General features: G+C 35.1%; 1 protein-coding gene across 5 annotated transcripts in view; it reads left to right on the plus strand.

Moving 5' to 3' along the window:
* The window catches only part of TTLL7 (tubulin tyrosine ligase like 7), a 138,193-nt gene that overhangs the window by 98,601 nt on the left and 23,924 nt on the right, over positions 1 to 15,668 (plus strand). For 4 of the 5 annotated variants that reach the window (XR_013813747.1, XM_079776275.1, XM_079776274.1 and 1 more), the window contains 4 exons: positions 1,567 to 1,769; positions 2,781 to 2,915; positions 4,738 to 4,818; positions 13,705 to 13,865. Coding sequence is in view for 4 of the 5 variants with exons in the window: in XM_079776275.1 (XP_079632401.1) it covers positions 1,567 to 1,769; positions 2,781 to 2,915; positions 4,738 to 4,818; positions 13,705 to 13,865 (580 nt within the window). In the remaining variant the exon portion in view is untranslated. Of the gene's footprint in view, positions 1 to 1,566; positions 1,770 to 2,707; positions 2,916 to 4,737; positions 4,819 to 13,704; positions 13,866 to 15,668 lie in introns of those variants that run through there. The other variant, XM_079776277.1, reaches the window with a different exon arrangement.

A 15,668-nucleotide genomic window follows, 5' to 3' on the forward strand; every position in this document is an offset into this window, starting at 1 on the left:
CAAAAATGGTGTGACTTTTAAATTTAGGTGGAAGTTACTAGTTTAAAGAAATGGAGGTGGTGAAAGTGTTTTTTAAAAACATCTTTTATAGCTTGAATAAGTATACTTCTTTTTACTCTCTTGAACCAAATGAGGAGTATTAGGCTTTATATCTATTCAAAATATCATTTATAAATACACCCTTAAATATAAGGTTTATATATCCACTGCCTTTAAAAAGGTTTACATTTTTTCAACAGCTAATGAAGAGAAATATTTGGCTATCCAACCTGCCTTTATGTGAGTTTTATTATTTAACCAATAAAGATTGATATATTCCTAAAGAAAAGAGAATATAATATAGCACAGAAGGTATATAAAATATATTAACTAAAAAAAGATATAAATGTTGATAATATTGAGTGATATTCTATTTTCCTGTGTCAGGAATCAAATTTACCTGGAATAGTGGATTCTCTTTTTAAAAAAAAAATATATTTTATTGATTTTTTACAAAGAGGAAGGGAAAGGGATAGAGAGTTAGAAACATTGATGAGAGAGAAACATTGGTCAGCTGCCTCCTGCACACCCCCTACTGGGGATATGCCCGCAACCAAGATACATGCCCTTGACTGGAATCGGACCTGGGACCCTTCAGTCTGCAGGCCAATGCTCTATCCACTGAGCCAAACCAGTTAGGGCGGATTCTCTTTTAAATTTCCCCAATGTATAATGGGGAAGATATTCTATGGTTTTCCTATTTGTTTGTTCTGATTACAACCCTTTAGTTCCATATACTTTTTCTCATAACCTATTGCTATGGGAATTTAATCTATTTTTTTTAAAAAAATCTTCTCTCATGTGAATAAGAAGACTGTCTAGCATCACTCTTGTAATAATTATATATTTAAATTCCATTAGGATAATCTTTATATTTTTCTTCTGTGTTTTTTTTTTTCCTCATGGGCCCAGAATTCTGTAACTCTCTAGACTCCTATCCATTCCTTCCTATAAATCTTACCATAAAATATTTTTCTTATAACCTACATACAGATTCTAATGATTGACCAATCTAATCCAAGGGTAAAGGATAGTATTTTCATGGTCTCAGAGGAAGAACGAGACACTGGCATTAGACAGATCAGGATTTAAACCTGAGCTTGGCACACTCTCTTGTCATGTGACCTTGAGAAAGTTCTTTTCCTGAACCTCTGGGTAATGGGGATTCCTGCTTCAGAGGGTTTCTGTGAGGATTTGAAAAAAAGTGTATGTAACACGATGCCTGGCTTATAGAAGGTTAGTTTTCCTTTCCATAAACATTAGTTTACCTTTCTTCTGGTTCTTCTATTGTCATATTTTGAGAACAGAAAATTAAGGGTACTATTTAAATATTCTCATGATAGCCATTCTACATACATGACACATGTTCTGCACCAAGTTCACCATTTAAACTGAAGAATTAACTCCAAACTTGTGTTCTCACAATGATGCTTTGACATTTATTGCCATGCCGCTACCCTGTGGTCTAATCATTAGTTTATATGGTGGGAAGTTCTATTAATTATTCCTCTTCTCCATCATTGATAGGTTCCATAAGGCGTTCATTCAGCTGCCCTCGGTCCATCTCTTCTCAATCACCTTGTAGTGCAGACATCCGCCCTCTTTCTGCTCAACAAATGATGTCAGCATCCCGGACAACTTCATCGTGTCGGTCACATTCCTTAAACCGTGCTTCCTCCTACATGAGGCATCTGCCTCATAGTAATGATGCCAGCTCTAACTTTCAGGTGGTAAGTCGTCTACTTTGCTCCTTTTGAGATTATAGGAAGCATTGTACTGAGATTTAGGTGGCAAAGGAATAAGCTGGGAGGAGGATAGATTGAACCCCATCATTCAACTTATGGTCTCCTGGAGTTTGGATTGCTTAATCTCTTTAGCTTATCATTTAGTATGAACTCTTACAAGGCAGACCAGGATATCACAGAATTTTAGAATGAATACTGTGAATAGCATTTTATTTTCCACTTGCTTATATAGTTGATAATTTTGTTGAAAATCATCTGAGGAAATATATGATTTTATAGTGTATTATGCAGTATATTTGAAAATTTGGAGAAATTTGTTGTGTGGAAAAATTTTTAATGAGACTGTTGATTAATAGGTTAAAAAATAAATGATTGACAAATTATCCTTAGAGTACTGAAATACAACATTGTTTATGTTTTCTGTATATTAAATTAACATATAGTATTCCCTCCTTAGCATGAGTCCCAGAGATTCAGTATTGAATAAGTCAGTGAATTTATTTGGCTATCAGACTTGTAGATACTCAAATAGATAATGCCAAGTACATTAACAAAAACCAGACATTTATTTAATTTATTTACTATGGATGATCCAATGGAAGAGTCTGGAAAATATAAGTGAATGAGTTTCACTTGTTAACAAAGAGTGATTTTTTTCTTTTTTCCTAAAATTAAGAATCACCAAAGATATATGTAGTAAGTGAAACTTTTGACCAGGAAGTCTTTTTTAACCATTCATATTTATATTTTAGTATTTTGAGCTAAATAAAATGCAACTGTGTGGAAGTATAAAAGATATTATTGGGAAATTATATCCACTTAATCCTAAGAATTGAATTCTAAGAATAAATGTAAAAAATTTTTCTTCTGCCTTTTTTTATTGTTTTGATTTTTCCAATTAAAAGTGCATTGTTTTTACCTAGAAATATCTTTCAGACTATAGTGGCACAATGAAATAAGACCCCCTCCAAATATCTGTATTCTTTCAAATTTAAGAGTGAGTCTTTGCGGCAACCGAAAACAAAAGAACAAGAAGAGGATCTAACAAGTCAGACCTTATTTGTTCTCAAGGACATGAAGATCCGTTTTCCAGGGAAATCAGATGCAGAATCACTACTTCTGGTAGAAGATGTGAGTATTTGACATGTATAAAATTCCAAGGAGCTCATTCTTTTTATTCTTCTTAGGATATTAACATTTATTTACCCATGGAGGCATTCTCAATGACATAGTAAACTTAACTGATGTTCTTTTCAACCTCCTCAAGCTGCAGAAAATACAGTGGCTATTTGAATTATTATTATTCATGAGCAGTGAGATTACCTTTATAATTAGCAATGCAAAATACCTTTTAGTTCATTGTCCCATTTTAATGATGCAACAAAGTGAAAATGATTCATGTTATTCAATTATTGCTCTTAATGATTAAAGAACTATCAAGTTAAAACTGCTTCTATAAAGATTTAGAAAGATCTAATATCGAAGTGATATGTAATAAAAATAAAAAGTGGGCCTTGGGGACAAAATATCGAGAATGTGACACCATGAGTGATTTTGGTTACATTTTGAAGTGGCTTATGATGTGTTTTTCTTGTTACATACACATTTGCACCACCCAGTGGAACATTCTAAAATGGCAGAGTCCTGAAATTCACACTAAACTCAATGACTTTAACTTATTAGAAATGTCCAAGTTATTTAAATATTTTTGGTGAAAGAACATTTAATTTAAAGTTCTATCTCTTCATTCAAACATTCTTTTCAAATTGGCTGTTCGTAGATAATTCCTCAGTAATAGAACTTTGTTTTCAGGTTTCCCTACTATTACTTTTTTTTCCCAGTGGCGAGGGCACCATCTAGTGGCCAGTTGTAGGATAAAAACCACAGCTATGCACTGGCCTTTTTTCACTTTTTAGCATTACTTTTGTCTAAAGCAACTATCTAGAAACAAATACCAAAACAAATGATAAAAAATGACTTTATTAGTTTAAAAAATCAATCATGAATATTTCTATTTTGTAATAATGGCATAGTTGTAACCAAACCCTCCAAATATTTTGCATTGTGTTGTTATATATTTTAAAAAAAGTAAAAATAGCATCTCGTCTGCAGATGAGCTGCTATTTGTTACATCAAGGGAAAAGGAATACAAATTGATATTAGTTGTAAGTCACTATGCTAGACATGCTTTTATTTATATGTTATCTTATTTAATCAAGTTCTTTTCTAAATATAGCAAATGACTTTGTACCAGATATTTTATTTCTATTTCTTAGCTACGTTAATAAGATACCACCATTTTAAATCATGTAGAAGAAAAATTAGATGATCAGAGAGTAGAACTAATATTTGTGGCTAATGTGATTATTTTATCAAAAAACATATGGGCTTACATAATTAATGACTAATAATTCAATTATTAGATTATTAGTCATTAGATTATTTACTATATGTTCACTCTATGCAGCAAATATTTTAATGTTTGTTACAGTATATATTGCTAGAATATATATTTAGAAATTTTGCAGATTTGACAAAAACAAAACAAAGGGGTAATCGAATCCTAATTATATATAGGCTATCTTCTAATATATTATTCAATATTCTGTTATTATGGGTGATATGGTAAATACAGGTTTTGAAATTAAAATGGAAAATCTACTACAAACCTTATATGCCTAAAGACATTTTACTTTCACTTATTAGAGACTCTGGGGTTTTTACAGCAAGAAGCAAAAAATTTGGATTCAGATGGCTTCTTAACCTTATGTTAGAAATCCTTGCACATGTCTTTTTATTAAAGTAGACATTCTTTATTGCAAGTAATATTATAGTGCTTTCATTTCACAAATTCACTACTAAAACCAGTTTCAACCCATTTATTTACTTTTTTACTTTTTACTTTTGAGGAAAATTCTAGATTAAATTTCTTAATATTTCTCCCTCATGACAGATCCTTGATAACTGGAAGTTTCATAAAACAAAAGTGGCTTCATATTGGCTCATAAAATTGGACTCTGTAAAACAACGAAAAGTGAGTAATGCTTCTAAACAAGTTTTCCCTTTTAGATCATCTTGAACTAGAATGATTAAGCCACATTCATAGTCAAACTATATACATACATATTTGTTTACTCATTTCTTCAACAAATAGTAATTGCATACCTGCTGTTATAGGCACTGTCCTAGATTCTGAGGATAAAAAAGTGAATTAAAAAAAAACCTTTGGTTTCAGAGAGCTCACAAAAACTTGAGTGGAACAAGTTCAAGAGTAAAAGAGAAGAAGGAAACAGCTAGAACTGGCATTCTTTGCAAGGAATTTTGCTGTAGAAGGGAAAAGGGACGGGGGTTAATGACAAGTTTCCTTTAAAGTTGAAGAGATTTAGCCCTGGCCGGTGTAGCTCAGTTGGTTGAGTGTTGTTCTTTGCACCACAAAGTCGCAGGTTTGTTTCCCAACAGGGCACATACCTAGGTTGTGGGTTTCATCCCTGGGACTCAGGCAGGAGGAAACTGATTGATGTTTCTCTCTCATTTCTCTCTTTCTCTCTCTCTCTCTCTCTCTCTCTCTCTCTCTCTCTCTCTCTCCCTCCCTCCCTCCCTCCCTCCCCACCCCACCCCCATATCTAAAAAATAAACCAATAAACATGTACTCGGCTCGGGTGAGGACTAATAATAATAATAGTAATAAGAGATTTACAGTTTGTGTGCTGATGAGAATGATCTAGAAGAGGGAAGGGGAGGTTTGTCCTAACAGAACCATTAATTCTAATTATCTAATAGGAGGGAAGGCAGAGGCCATGGCAGTGTTGTGAGAAGATGTGAGGGCTTTAGAGATTTGAGCAGGCAGTGGAAAGTATCTAATAGCTATCTTGGAGAGTAGGAGACGGGTGTGGCCAGCAGTCTTAGGGGCCCATCAAATGCATTGCAACATTATTTTGGGGGAGAGATACAATTTTAGTAGCTTTAGTGATGATGTTGTGTTCCTTTAGTAATGCAAGTTATTATTTCCCATTTCTAGGATTTATTGCAATAAGCTGAAAGTTGACATTAATTAAGTGATAACTTACATACTCTCATCTGAGTAAACTGAACTCGCTATTATATTAACACATTCAACAAAGAATTGCTTGGTGTTCTGGCATGTGCCAAATATTGTGCTACTCTTTTTTTTTCCCACATTTTATTTTATTTATTTATTTTTTAATTTTTTAAAATTTCTTTATTGATTAAGGTGTCACATATTTGTCCTCATCCCCCCATTCCCATCCCACACCCCTCCCCATGGATGCCCCAACCCCCTGTTGAACTTAACCATTGGTTAGGCTCATATGCATGCACATAAGACCTTTGGTTGATCTCTCCCCCCTCCCCCCACCCTCCCCTATCCTCCCTCTGAGGCCCAATAGTCCGATCGATGCCTCCTTGTTTCTGGTTCTGTTCTTGTTCATCAGTCTATGTTGTTCATCATTTCCCCTAGATGAGCGAAATCATGTGTTACTAGAGATATACTTATAAGAATTGAATGTGCGACGAGCAATAATAGTTATGCTGACAGGCAAATGAATCAGTCTGTAGTGAGTTTCTTTCTGGACCAACAGTTCTTTTGAGACCCAATATCAATGTCCACCAGTTCCTTATGAGTACATGTCGGCACTGACCCCTCAGCTCTGGATGGTGGACAAATGGTGGTAATGCAGGTCCGACTCCCTCTGGTTTGGTCTCGGCCGGACCCAGGGGCACGGCTTCACCCAGATCCAGGGGCCCACGGCCTCACCCGGACCCGGGATTGTGCTACTCTTGAGGAGAGTATGACAAAGTTGGTAACAGAGGTAGATTGCAAAACACATTACAAACCTGAATAGATTTTTGCCAAATCACTGACTATGGCCTTGCTTGATTAAAATAAAGACCTTTTATTAGAATAAGTGTCCTGAGTTTTCTAAAGTCCATGTACTTTTTGTAATGTAGAAGTTAGAATAGTGTAGGTAAGTTGCTGATTAAAACAAAACAATCTAGAAACAGATTAAAGAATTTGTAAGATATTAACACATGATAAATGTGACATTTCAAATCAGTGGAGAAAAGATAATTATTCCCCTAAATGATACTGAAACAATTGAGTACCTATTTGTAAGAAAATTAAGTTGTAGCCTTATCTCTTACCATATACAAAAATAAATTTCAGATTACAATTTTATGTGTAAAAAAGAAAGTATTAAAAGTTTAAAAGAAAACATAGAAGGATCTATATATATAAAAAAGCCTAAGTGACCGTTACAACTGAACAACTGGAACAACCAGAACAACCGGTTGCTATGACATGCACTGACCACCAGGGGCACATGCTGAATGCAGGAGCACTGCTCAGCTGACGGACCCCATCCCGGTGGCCCACCAGCCCGGCTGCAACCACTCCCTCCCTCAGTAGTCCCGCAGGTCCAATCTCCAGAGAATGGGCCAGGCACCGAGGGACCAGCGCTGCCGGCACGATCCCCCGACAGTGCCACTGGCTTCCTGGAAATTAGCCTCAGGCATCATGGCCACTTCCTCTCCCTAGATGCTCTGCAAAGAAGAAAGAATATAAAATCAGCTGCCAGGTGGCTCCTGACAACTGGCATGAATGTCAGTGGAATGGATCTGGATCCCGGGTTGGCAAGGGTGTCTGGAGGGCCAATCTCGTCCTGGCCCCCCTGCCTCGGGACACCACCTGTGCATGAATTCGTGCACTGGGCCTCTAGTATATTTATAATCTTAGAATGGGAAACAATGTCTTAAGAAAGACCTAAAACTCAAAAACATTAAAAAAGATTGACATATTTGATTACACAAAAACTTACCAAATGGCAAAAGACTCCTTAAACCAAGCTGAAAGGCAGAAGCAGTGAGGAAGATGGGGGTATTTGCAGCACATAAAACACAAGCACCAGTAAACTAACACTACCTATGAATCAATCAGCAAAAGAAACTATACTATAAATATTAATAAATAAAATGGCAAGTGTATAAAAAGGCTATGGAAAGACAATTTATGGACCTTCAAATAGTCAATTCATGCATAAATAGATGCTTGGCCTCACTAATGATGAAAGAAAAGCAAGTAAAAACCATAATATTGGCAATAATTAAGACAGATGATATCCAGTCAAGGAAATAATGTGGATAAAAAGGGCCTTTACCAAATAATTAGAGGGAGAATACATTGGTATAACCCTTTAGAAAGATAATTTGCACTACCTATTAAAATGATAGGTGTTTGTAAGCTAACTCAGCAAAACTACTTGCAAGAACTCTATCCTACAAAATAATTGTTGAGTGAGAGTCTTTGAGTAGGCAGGAAGAGCTTCTAGCCTGCAATGTAGATCTGACACCTGTGAGTGAAAGGCAGAAGGGTGGAGTATGAAGACCCTTAGACTTTGGTGAACTTCTGAGAAAGCCCTGGCCAGCTGATGGGGAGCCCAGAACAAAGATTGCTTTTCTGGGGATCAAACTGGGCAGAAGTAATCCCTTTCTGGTAACCAACCCTGTTGGATCCTTGGCCAGGAATAGTCCGGGGAGAGCATAAGCGTGGCTTGAGTGTTGCAGTGATCCTGAATGGAGATGCTGTCAGCTAACTTCACTCTTGGAAACAAGTTAATTCAAATGGCATGTCTCCATGGCTGCCACAAGGGCTGTGTGGGGTGTGATTTAAGTTGACAAACATTTATTGGTTGCCAATTTTGTGCATGAACGATGACACTGGGGATTTGCCGAGCTGTTTCTTCATTTATTTAATTGCGTATTCAACCATGCATTGAACAAGATTAATTGAAGGACTACCACGTCCTGAGCACCATGCTAGGTGTGGAATGCACAAGACTCATAAAAATCCTTTCATTCCACTTAGAGACCATTGTTGAAATATGTGTCTCACTATTTCTGTTCCAGGATCTAAGCATTTGCTGGTTGCTCATTAGAATGTTATAAAACTCTTAGATAAGAATGCCATACACATGAGCTCTTCCACATGCCTTATTTCAAAGTTTCCTTAATGGGTATAAAATGTAAAGGTCAAGGATGTAGGGATTAAATACTGAAAAGAATCCTCACCAGGTGAAAATGGAAACAGCTAATCTTACTAAATGCCATGTTATGGTAATTTCACACTTGCATAATTTAGCTTTCAGCCAGTAATGCAGTTGCTTTATATAGTTTGTAAGGAATATATGAAGTATGAAAATATTGCAGTGTTGTGTTTTGTGAAAAGTGCCAAATTTGCTGAGAAGTTTCATCTTTAGGCATAAACTAAGATTGGAGGATGAAGAGAGATAAGTAGTGATATTAACATGGTACTATATTTGCATTTATTTTAGGGTTCTAAGAGATCTTTATCAAATACTTTTTTCTCTAAACAACTATTTTTCTTTAATACCTACTGTAGTTGCTTCTGCATGCATTTTGATGTTATTATTTTCCATCTCTTTTTTATTTGGGCTAACGTAGATGCTATAAAGAGCTGTTGGTTTTGCATCAGCAAAGATGTCTTTACCCTATAGCCATGGCTGCTGCATGCATCATTGGTACAGCATGTAGTAATGTTAATGTTACTTCTAATCCTCCTCATCTCATGCCATTATTTTAATTTAGGACCAACTGTTCAGCCATATGGAGCAGTTTGTCATTCAACATCTGTATGTTCTTGTGAAAATATGAATTTTTCTGTGCTTTATGCCTTCAAATGTGCTATATTTCGTATGGAAAATACACATCTTTTCATTTTACTAATTCTTTCATTGACTGAATCTTCCATTTACTTTTTCCCTTGGAGAACTTAATGTCGGATTGGGATGTTTTTAAAAGTCACAATGTCGGAAATGGATGCCCATGTTCTGTAGGTTTGCCTCACTTGAATCCACAGGTAAACACAAAGGGCACCTTGCTGATCATTTGTTTTTGTGTTTCAAAAAATTTTAATTTTCCATCCACTTTCTTCTAACCCCAAAGCACCCAGAGGTCTAAAAGAGCATTACAAAAAGAACCTACACTGATTTACCTCACACCCCAGCCTGCCTTTCTACACTTAGTTAGTGGGTGTTTTACTAAAGGGGCGGTCATTGTCTTCCCATCTGTATGGTCTTTTAAACAAACTAGTCCTTGCACCAAGGCCCCGATGGAGGGAGTGCCTAGGCAGCCTTGTTTATACACAGCGATCCCACCCATCTTCCCAAGTATTACTTAACTGGAGGTGAATTTGAATCTTAGAAGAGACCATTTGATTCTCTTCTAGGGTAGTATTCCATTGTGTAAATGTACCACAGCTTTTTTATCCACTCATCTACTGATGGGCACTAGAGCTGCTTCCAAATCTTGGCTATTGTACATAGCACTTCAATGAACATAGGGGTGGATGTACTTTTGAATCAGTGTTTTGGATTTCTTTGGATAAATTCCCAGAAGTGGAACTGCTGGGTCATAAGGCAGTTCCATTTTTAATTTTTTGAGGTAACTCCATATTGCTTTCCACAATGGCTGCACCAGTCTGCATTCCCACCAGCAGTGCACTAGGGTTCTCTTTGCTCCACACCCTTGCCAACACTAGCTGTTTATTGATTTATTGATGATAGCCATTCTGACATGTGTGAGGTGATATCTCCTTGTGGTTTTAATTTGCATTTTTTTCTGATGATTAGTGATGTTGAACATCTTTTCATATGCCTACTGGCCATTTGTATGTCCTCTTTGGAGAAGTGTCTCTTCAGGACCTTTGCCCATTTTTTAAATTGGATTGTTTGTTTTTTTGGTGTTGAGTTGTATATGTTTTTTATAAATTTTGGATATTAACTCCTTATCAGCTGCATCCCTGGTGAATATGTTCTCCCTTTCAGTGGGTTGTCTTTTCAAAGGTTTTATCTGTGCAAAACCTTTTTTATTTTAATGTAGTCCCATTTGTTTATTTTTTCTTTTGCTTCCCTTGCCCGAGGTGATAGATCAGAAAAAATATTGCTACGAGAGATGTACCTCCTCTGTTTTCTTCTAGTATATTTATGGTTTTGAGTCTAACATTTAAGTCTTTAATCCATTCTGAGTTTATTCTTAGATATGGTGTAAGAAGGTGGTCTGTTTTCTTTTTTGCACTTATCTGTCAATTTTCCCAACCTATTTATTGTATAAACTTTGTTTACCCCATTATATGTTTTTGGCTCCTTTGTCAAATATTAATTGACCATAAAGACATGAGTTGATTTCTGGGCTCTCTGTTCTGTTCCATTACTCTGTATGTCTGTTTTTATGCCAGTAGCATGCTGTTTTAATTACTATGGCCTTGTAGTATAGTTTGGTATTAGGTAGCATGATTCCTACAACTTCGTTCTTTTTCAAGGTTGCTGTTGCTATTCAGAGTATGTTGTGGTTTCATATAAATTTTTAGAATATTTGTTCTAGATTGCTTTGGGTAGTATGGGCTTTTTAATGGTGTTAACTCTTCCTACCCATGAACATGGTATATATTTCCACTTATTTGTATCTCCTTCAGTTTTTTTCTTCAGCGTCTTGTAATTTTCTGAGTACAGATCCTTTACACCTTTGGTTAAATTTATTCTTAGTATTTTTTTTGAAGCAATTGTGAATGGGATTCTTTTCTTAGTTTTCCTTTCTGATAGTTCATTGTTGGTGTATTAAAATGCAACTGATTTCTGGGTATTTAATTTGTATCCTGCTGCTTTACTGTGTTAATTTATCAGTTCTAGTAATTTTTTTGGTGAAATCCTTAGGGTTCTCTATATTCTGTATTATTTCATCTGCAAATAATGACAGTTTTACTTCTTCTTTTCCAACTTGGATGCCTTTTATTTCTTCTTCTTGTCTGATTGCTATGGCTAGGTCTACTAGTACTAAGTTGAATAAAAGTGGTAAAAGTGGACATCCCTGTCTTGTTCCTCCTGATCTTAAGGAAAACACTTGTAGTTTTTGCCCAGTGAGTATGATGTTAGCTGTGAATTTGTCATGTAGTGCCTTGATTACATTGAAGTATGTTCCCTGTATTCCCACTTTGCTAAGAGTTTTTATCATAAAAGTATGCTGAATTTTATCAAATGCTTTTTCTGAATCTATAGATATGATCATGTGGTTTTTATCTTTCAACTTGTGTGGTGTATCACATTTATTGACTTGTGAATATTGTACCAACCTTGCATCCCCGGAATAAATCCCACTTGATTGTGGTGAATGTTCTTTTTGATATGTTGCTGAATCCAGTTTGCTAATATTTGTTGAGGATTTTAGCATCTATGTTTATCAGGGATATTAGCCTATAATTTTCTTTCTTTGTAGTGTCTTTGTCTGGTTTTGGAATTAGGATAATGCAGGCTTCATAAAAGGAGCTTGGGAGTCTTCTCTCCTCTTGGATTTCCTTGAAATAGTTGGAAAAGGACAGGTGTTAGTTCTTCTTTGAATGTTTGGTAAAATAAACTAGTGAAGCCATCCAGTCAAGAAGTTTTGTTTGTTGGGAGTTTTTAAATTACTGCTTTAATTTCACTATTATAATCTGTCTGTCCTCTGTCTAGATTCTCTGATTCATCCTGAGTCAGTTTTGGAAGATTGTAGGTTTCTAGGAATTTATCTATTTGGTTCAGATTGTCCAATTTGTTGTCATATAGTTGTGGTAATATTTTCTTACAATCCTTTGCATTTCTTTTGTGTCAGTTGTTACTTCTCCCCTTTCATTTGTGATTTTATTTATTTGGGTCCTCTTTTTTTCTTGATGAGTCTGGTTAAAGGTTTGCCAATCTTGTTTATCTTTTCAGAGAGCCAGATCTTGATTTCACTAATCTTTTGTATTGTTTTTTTAGACTTTATTTTGTTTATTTCTGCTCTGATCTTTATTATTTCCTTCCTTCTACTCACTTTGGACTTTCTTTTCTTCTTCAAGTTCCTCTAACTGTAAAGTTAGATTATTTATTTGAGATTTTTCTTGTTTCTTGAGATAGACATGTAATGCTATGAATTTCCCTCTTAGGACCACTTTCACTGTGTCCCATAGATTTTGGTTGTTGTGTTCTCATTTGTATTTGTTTTATGGTATCTTTTGATTTCTCCCTTGATATTATTGTTAACCTATTCATTGTTTAGTAACATGTTATTTAGCCTCCATGTATTGTGTTTCTTCAGATTTTTTTTCTTGTGATTGATTTCTAGTTTCACACCATTATGGTCAGAGATGATGCTTGATATGATCTCAATCTTCTTAAATTTATTGAGACCTGTTTTTGTGTCCTAATATGTGGTCTATCCTAGAAAATGTTCCATGTGCATTTGAAAAGAATGTATATTCTGCTGCTTTGGGGTGAAAGGCTCTGAAGATACCAATTAAATCCATCTGATCAAGTGTGTCATTTAAGGCCACCCATTTCCTTGTTGATTTTCTGTCTGGAAGATCTATTCATTGATGTCAATGGCATGTTATAATTAATTACTGTGACTGTATTACTGTCAATCTCTCCCTTTATGTCCATCAAGATTTGCTTTACATAGTTAGGTGTTCCTATGTCGGGTGTATAAATGTTTACAAAGGTTATGTCCTCTTGTTGGATTAAATTTAATCTTCTTAACTACAGTGGTCTGACTTGCCATCTATGTCATATATGAAATTTCATGAATGCATTGATGTACTTGTGGATGTTTTATTTTTATTTATTTATTTTGGTCTTTTTAAAAAAATTTTGTGGACTTTTTAATCTGTGCTTTTGTTCAGTTATGAGTGATTGTGTGTTTAATCTTTAAATTAAATATTTTATAAGCTTCCATATGTTGAAAGCATTTTTCCATATTACATTTATTTTCCAAATAAATAAATAAATAAATAAATAAATAAATTTTTTATCTTTGACTTTGAGACACACACAAATACACCTAGATTTTGCAATACTTTGTTTTTTTCCCCCACTAGGTTTTGGACATAGTAAAAACAAGTATTCGCACAATTCTTCCACGCATCTGGAAGGTGACTGATGTCGATGAACTACATTTATATCGGATTTTTAACCGGGTTTTTAATCGCTTACTCTGGAGTCATGGCCAAGGACTATGGAACTGTTTCTGTGATTCAGGGTAAGCTCTAAGTTATCTTTAATTATTGTGATTTAAAATATTTTATGCTTAGTTATAGAAGTAGCTCAATAAAAAGATTGAATTTCTTTTTTTAAAATATATTTTTATTGATTTCAGAGAGGAAGGGGATGGAGAGAGAGATAGAAACATCAATGATGGGAGAGAATCATTGATTGGCTGCCTATTGCATGCTCCATACTGGGGATTGTGCCCACAACCTAGGCATATGCCTTGACTGGGAATCAAACATGACTCAGTTCATAGGTTGACACTCAACCACTGAGCCATACCAGCTGGGAAAAGATCGAATTTCTTTAATAATCTCTTAAAATATTAATTTTTATTACTTGTAATTTTTAGTACTCAGCTATAATTTATAGCAGTTAAACTGACATATTTGAGATGATTAATATGACAACATCACCTAACTAATCTGGATTCAGGATTCAGGGAAGAGAGGTGGTCTTAATGAAAATCTCAATATCTGTAAGGTTCTTCTACTGTTGCCTCTATGTAGAAAACTTTGAAAATTATGGCTCTATTTCTGCTCCTTTTCAGAATTTCAGTCCTGCCATACTTGTTATGACTCAGTATCATTTTAGCCTTGTGATGATATATAAAGCCAAACATTTTATACCACTCTTTTATTAATAAATGACTTCCCTTTTGGACCTCTCTTAATTCTATTGTGTGCTCCCAATCGTACATGTTAAGTATCTCAGGAACTCCTGCATCTTCCTTTTCCTTCACTGTCTTTATCCAGTCACCTGCTAAATCCTGTTAGTTTTTCTGTCACATTCCTACTATGGCTGCTCTAGATTGTTTTTCATTGTTCTTAACAATTATCAAGTACTTACTACTGTGTTAAATACTTTTGGAGATACAAAGTTGAATCTAACATGGATTTGGTCCTCAAGAAACTTTTCAAAAATGGTAATAGCCAACACCATACAACTTACTATGTGCCAGGCACTGTTCTAAACACTTTACATGTATTAACTGATTAAATCCTCATAACTTGACTTTGAAAGACGTTCTCTGATTATCTCTTTTATAAACAAGGAAACTGAGTCACAGTTAATTGATAACGACCTAGTACACTGGGATTCAAACTAAGGGAGCCTGGCCCCAGGGTTCATGCTCTTAACCAATAATCTCTGCTGTCTGTAATGGACAAAATAAGATACATACAAAAGTAATGATTAGAAAAGAGATAAAGATTTCAGAGAAGAGGAGCCTTTTTGGTAGAAGGTGGAATTAATACATTTTTAGGCATTTTCTCTCTCCATTTTTTTGGTCTCTTTTATCCATCTTGCTCTCAGGGATCTGTAGTGATTTCCCTCATTTATCATTAAACTCTAGACTTCTTCTCTAGAGGTACAAGACTCTCTAATATGCTGCTTCTTTCTTATTTCTCCAATATTCTCTATCATTACTCTCCTCTTGAACTCTGTTCTAGAAAAGCAAACTCACTATTTTTTAAAATATCTTAAAAATGTGTCCTTTACTTCTTTTGAGCTGTTGGTATCATTGAGTATCTGATTGGGCTGCTTTCTATAACTCTGTTTCTCCAGTCCCTACATTACTTAAACCCTATGTAAACATTCAGACTGCATACTTTCTTTGTAAAACCTTAACTGTCATAGTTTGAAATGATCTCTGAATGTCCTCCATTTAAATATTCTAGTCATCTAATACTGAATTATTTATAGCATTTACAGACTTATTCTCACCACCATAATTATCCTCAACTGCCATTCACCAACAGGGAGAATGCATAAGGTACTCTGAAATCTGAGAATA

This window comes from Cnephaeus nilssonii (genome assembly GCF_951640355.1).
Source record: "Cnephaeus nilssonii genome assembly, chromosome: 7".
In the NCBI taxonomy this organism is placed as follows: Eukaryota; Metazoa; Chordata; class Mammalia; order Chiroptera; family Vespertilionidae; genus Cnephaeus; species Cnephaeus nilssonii.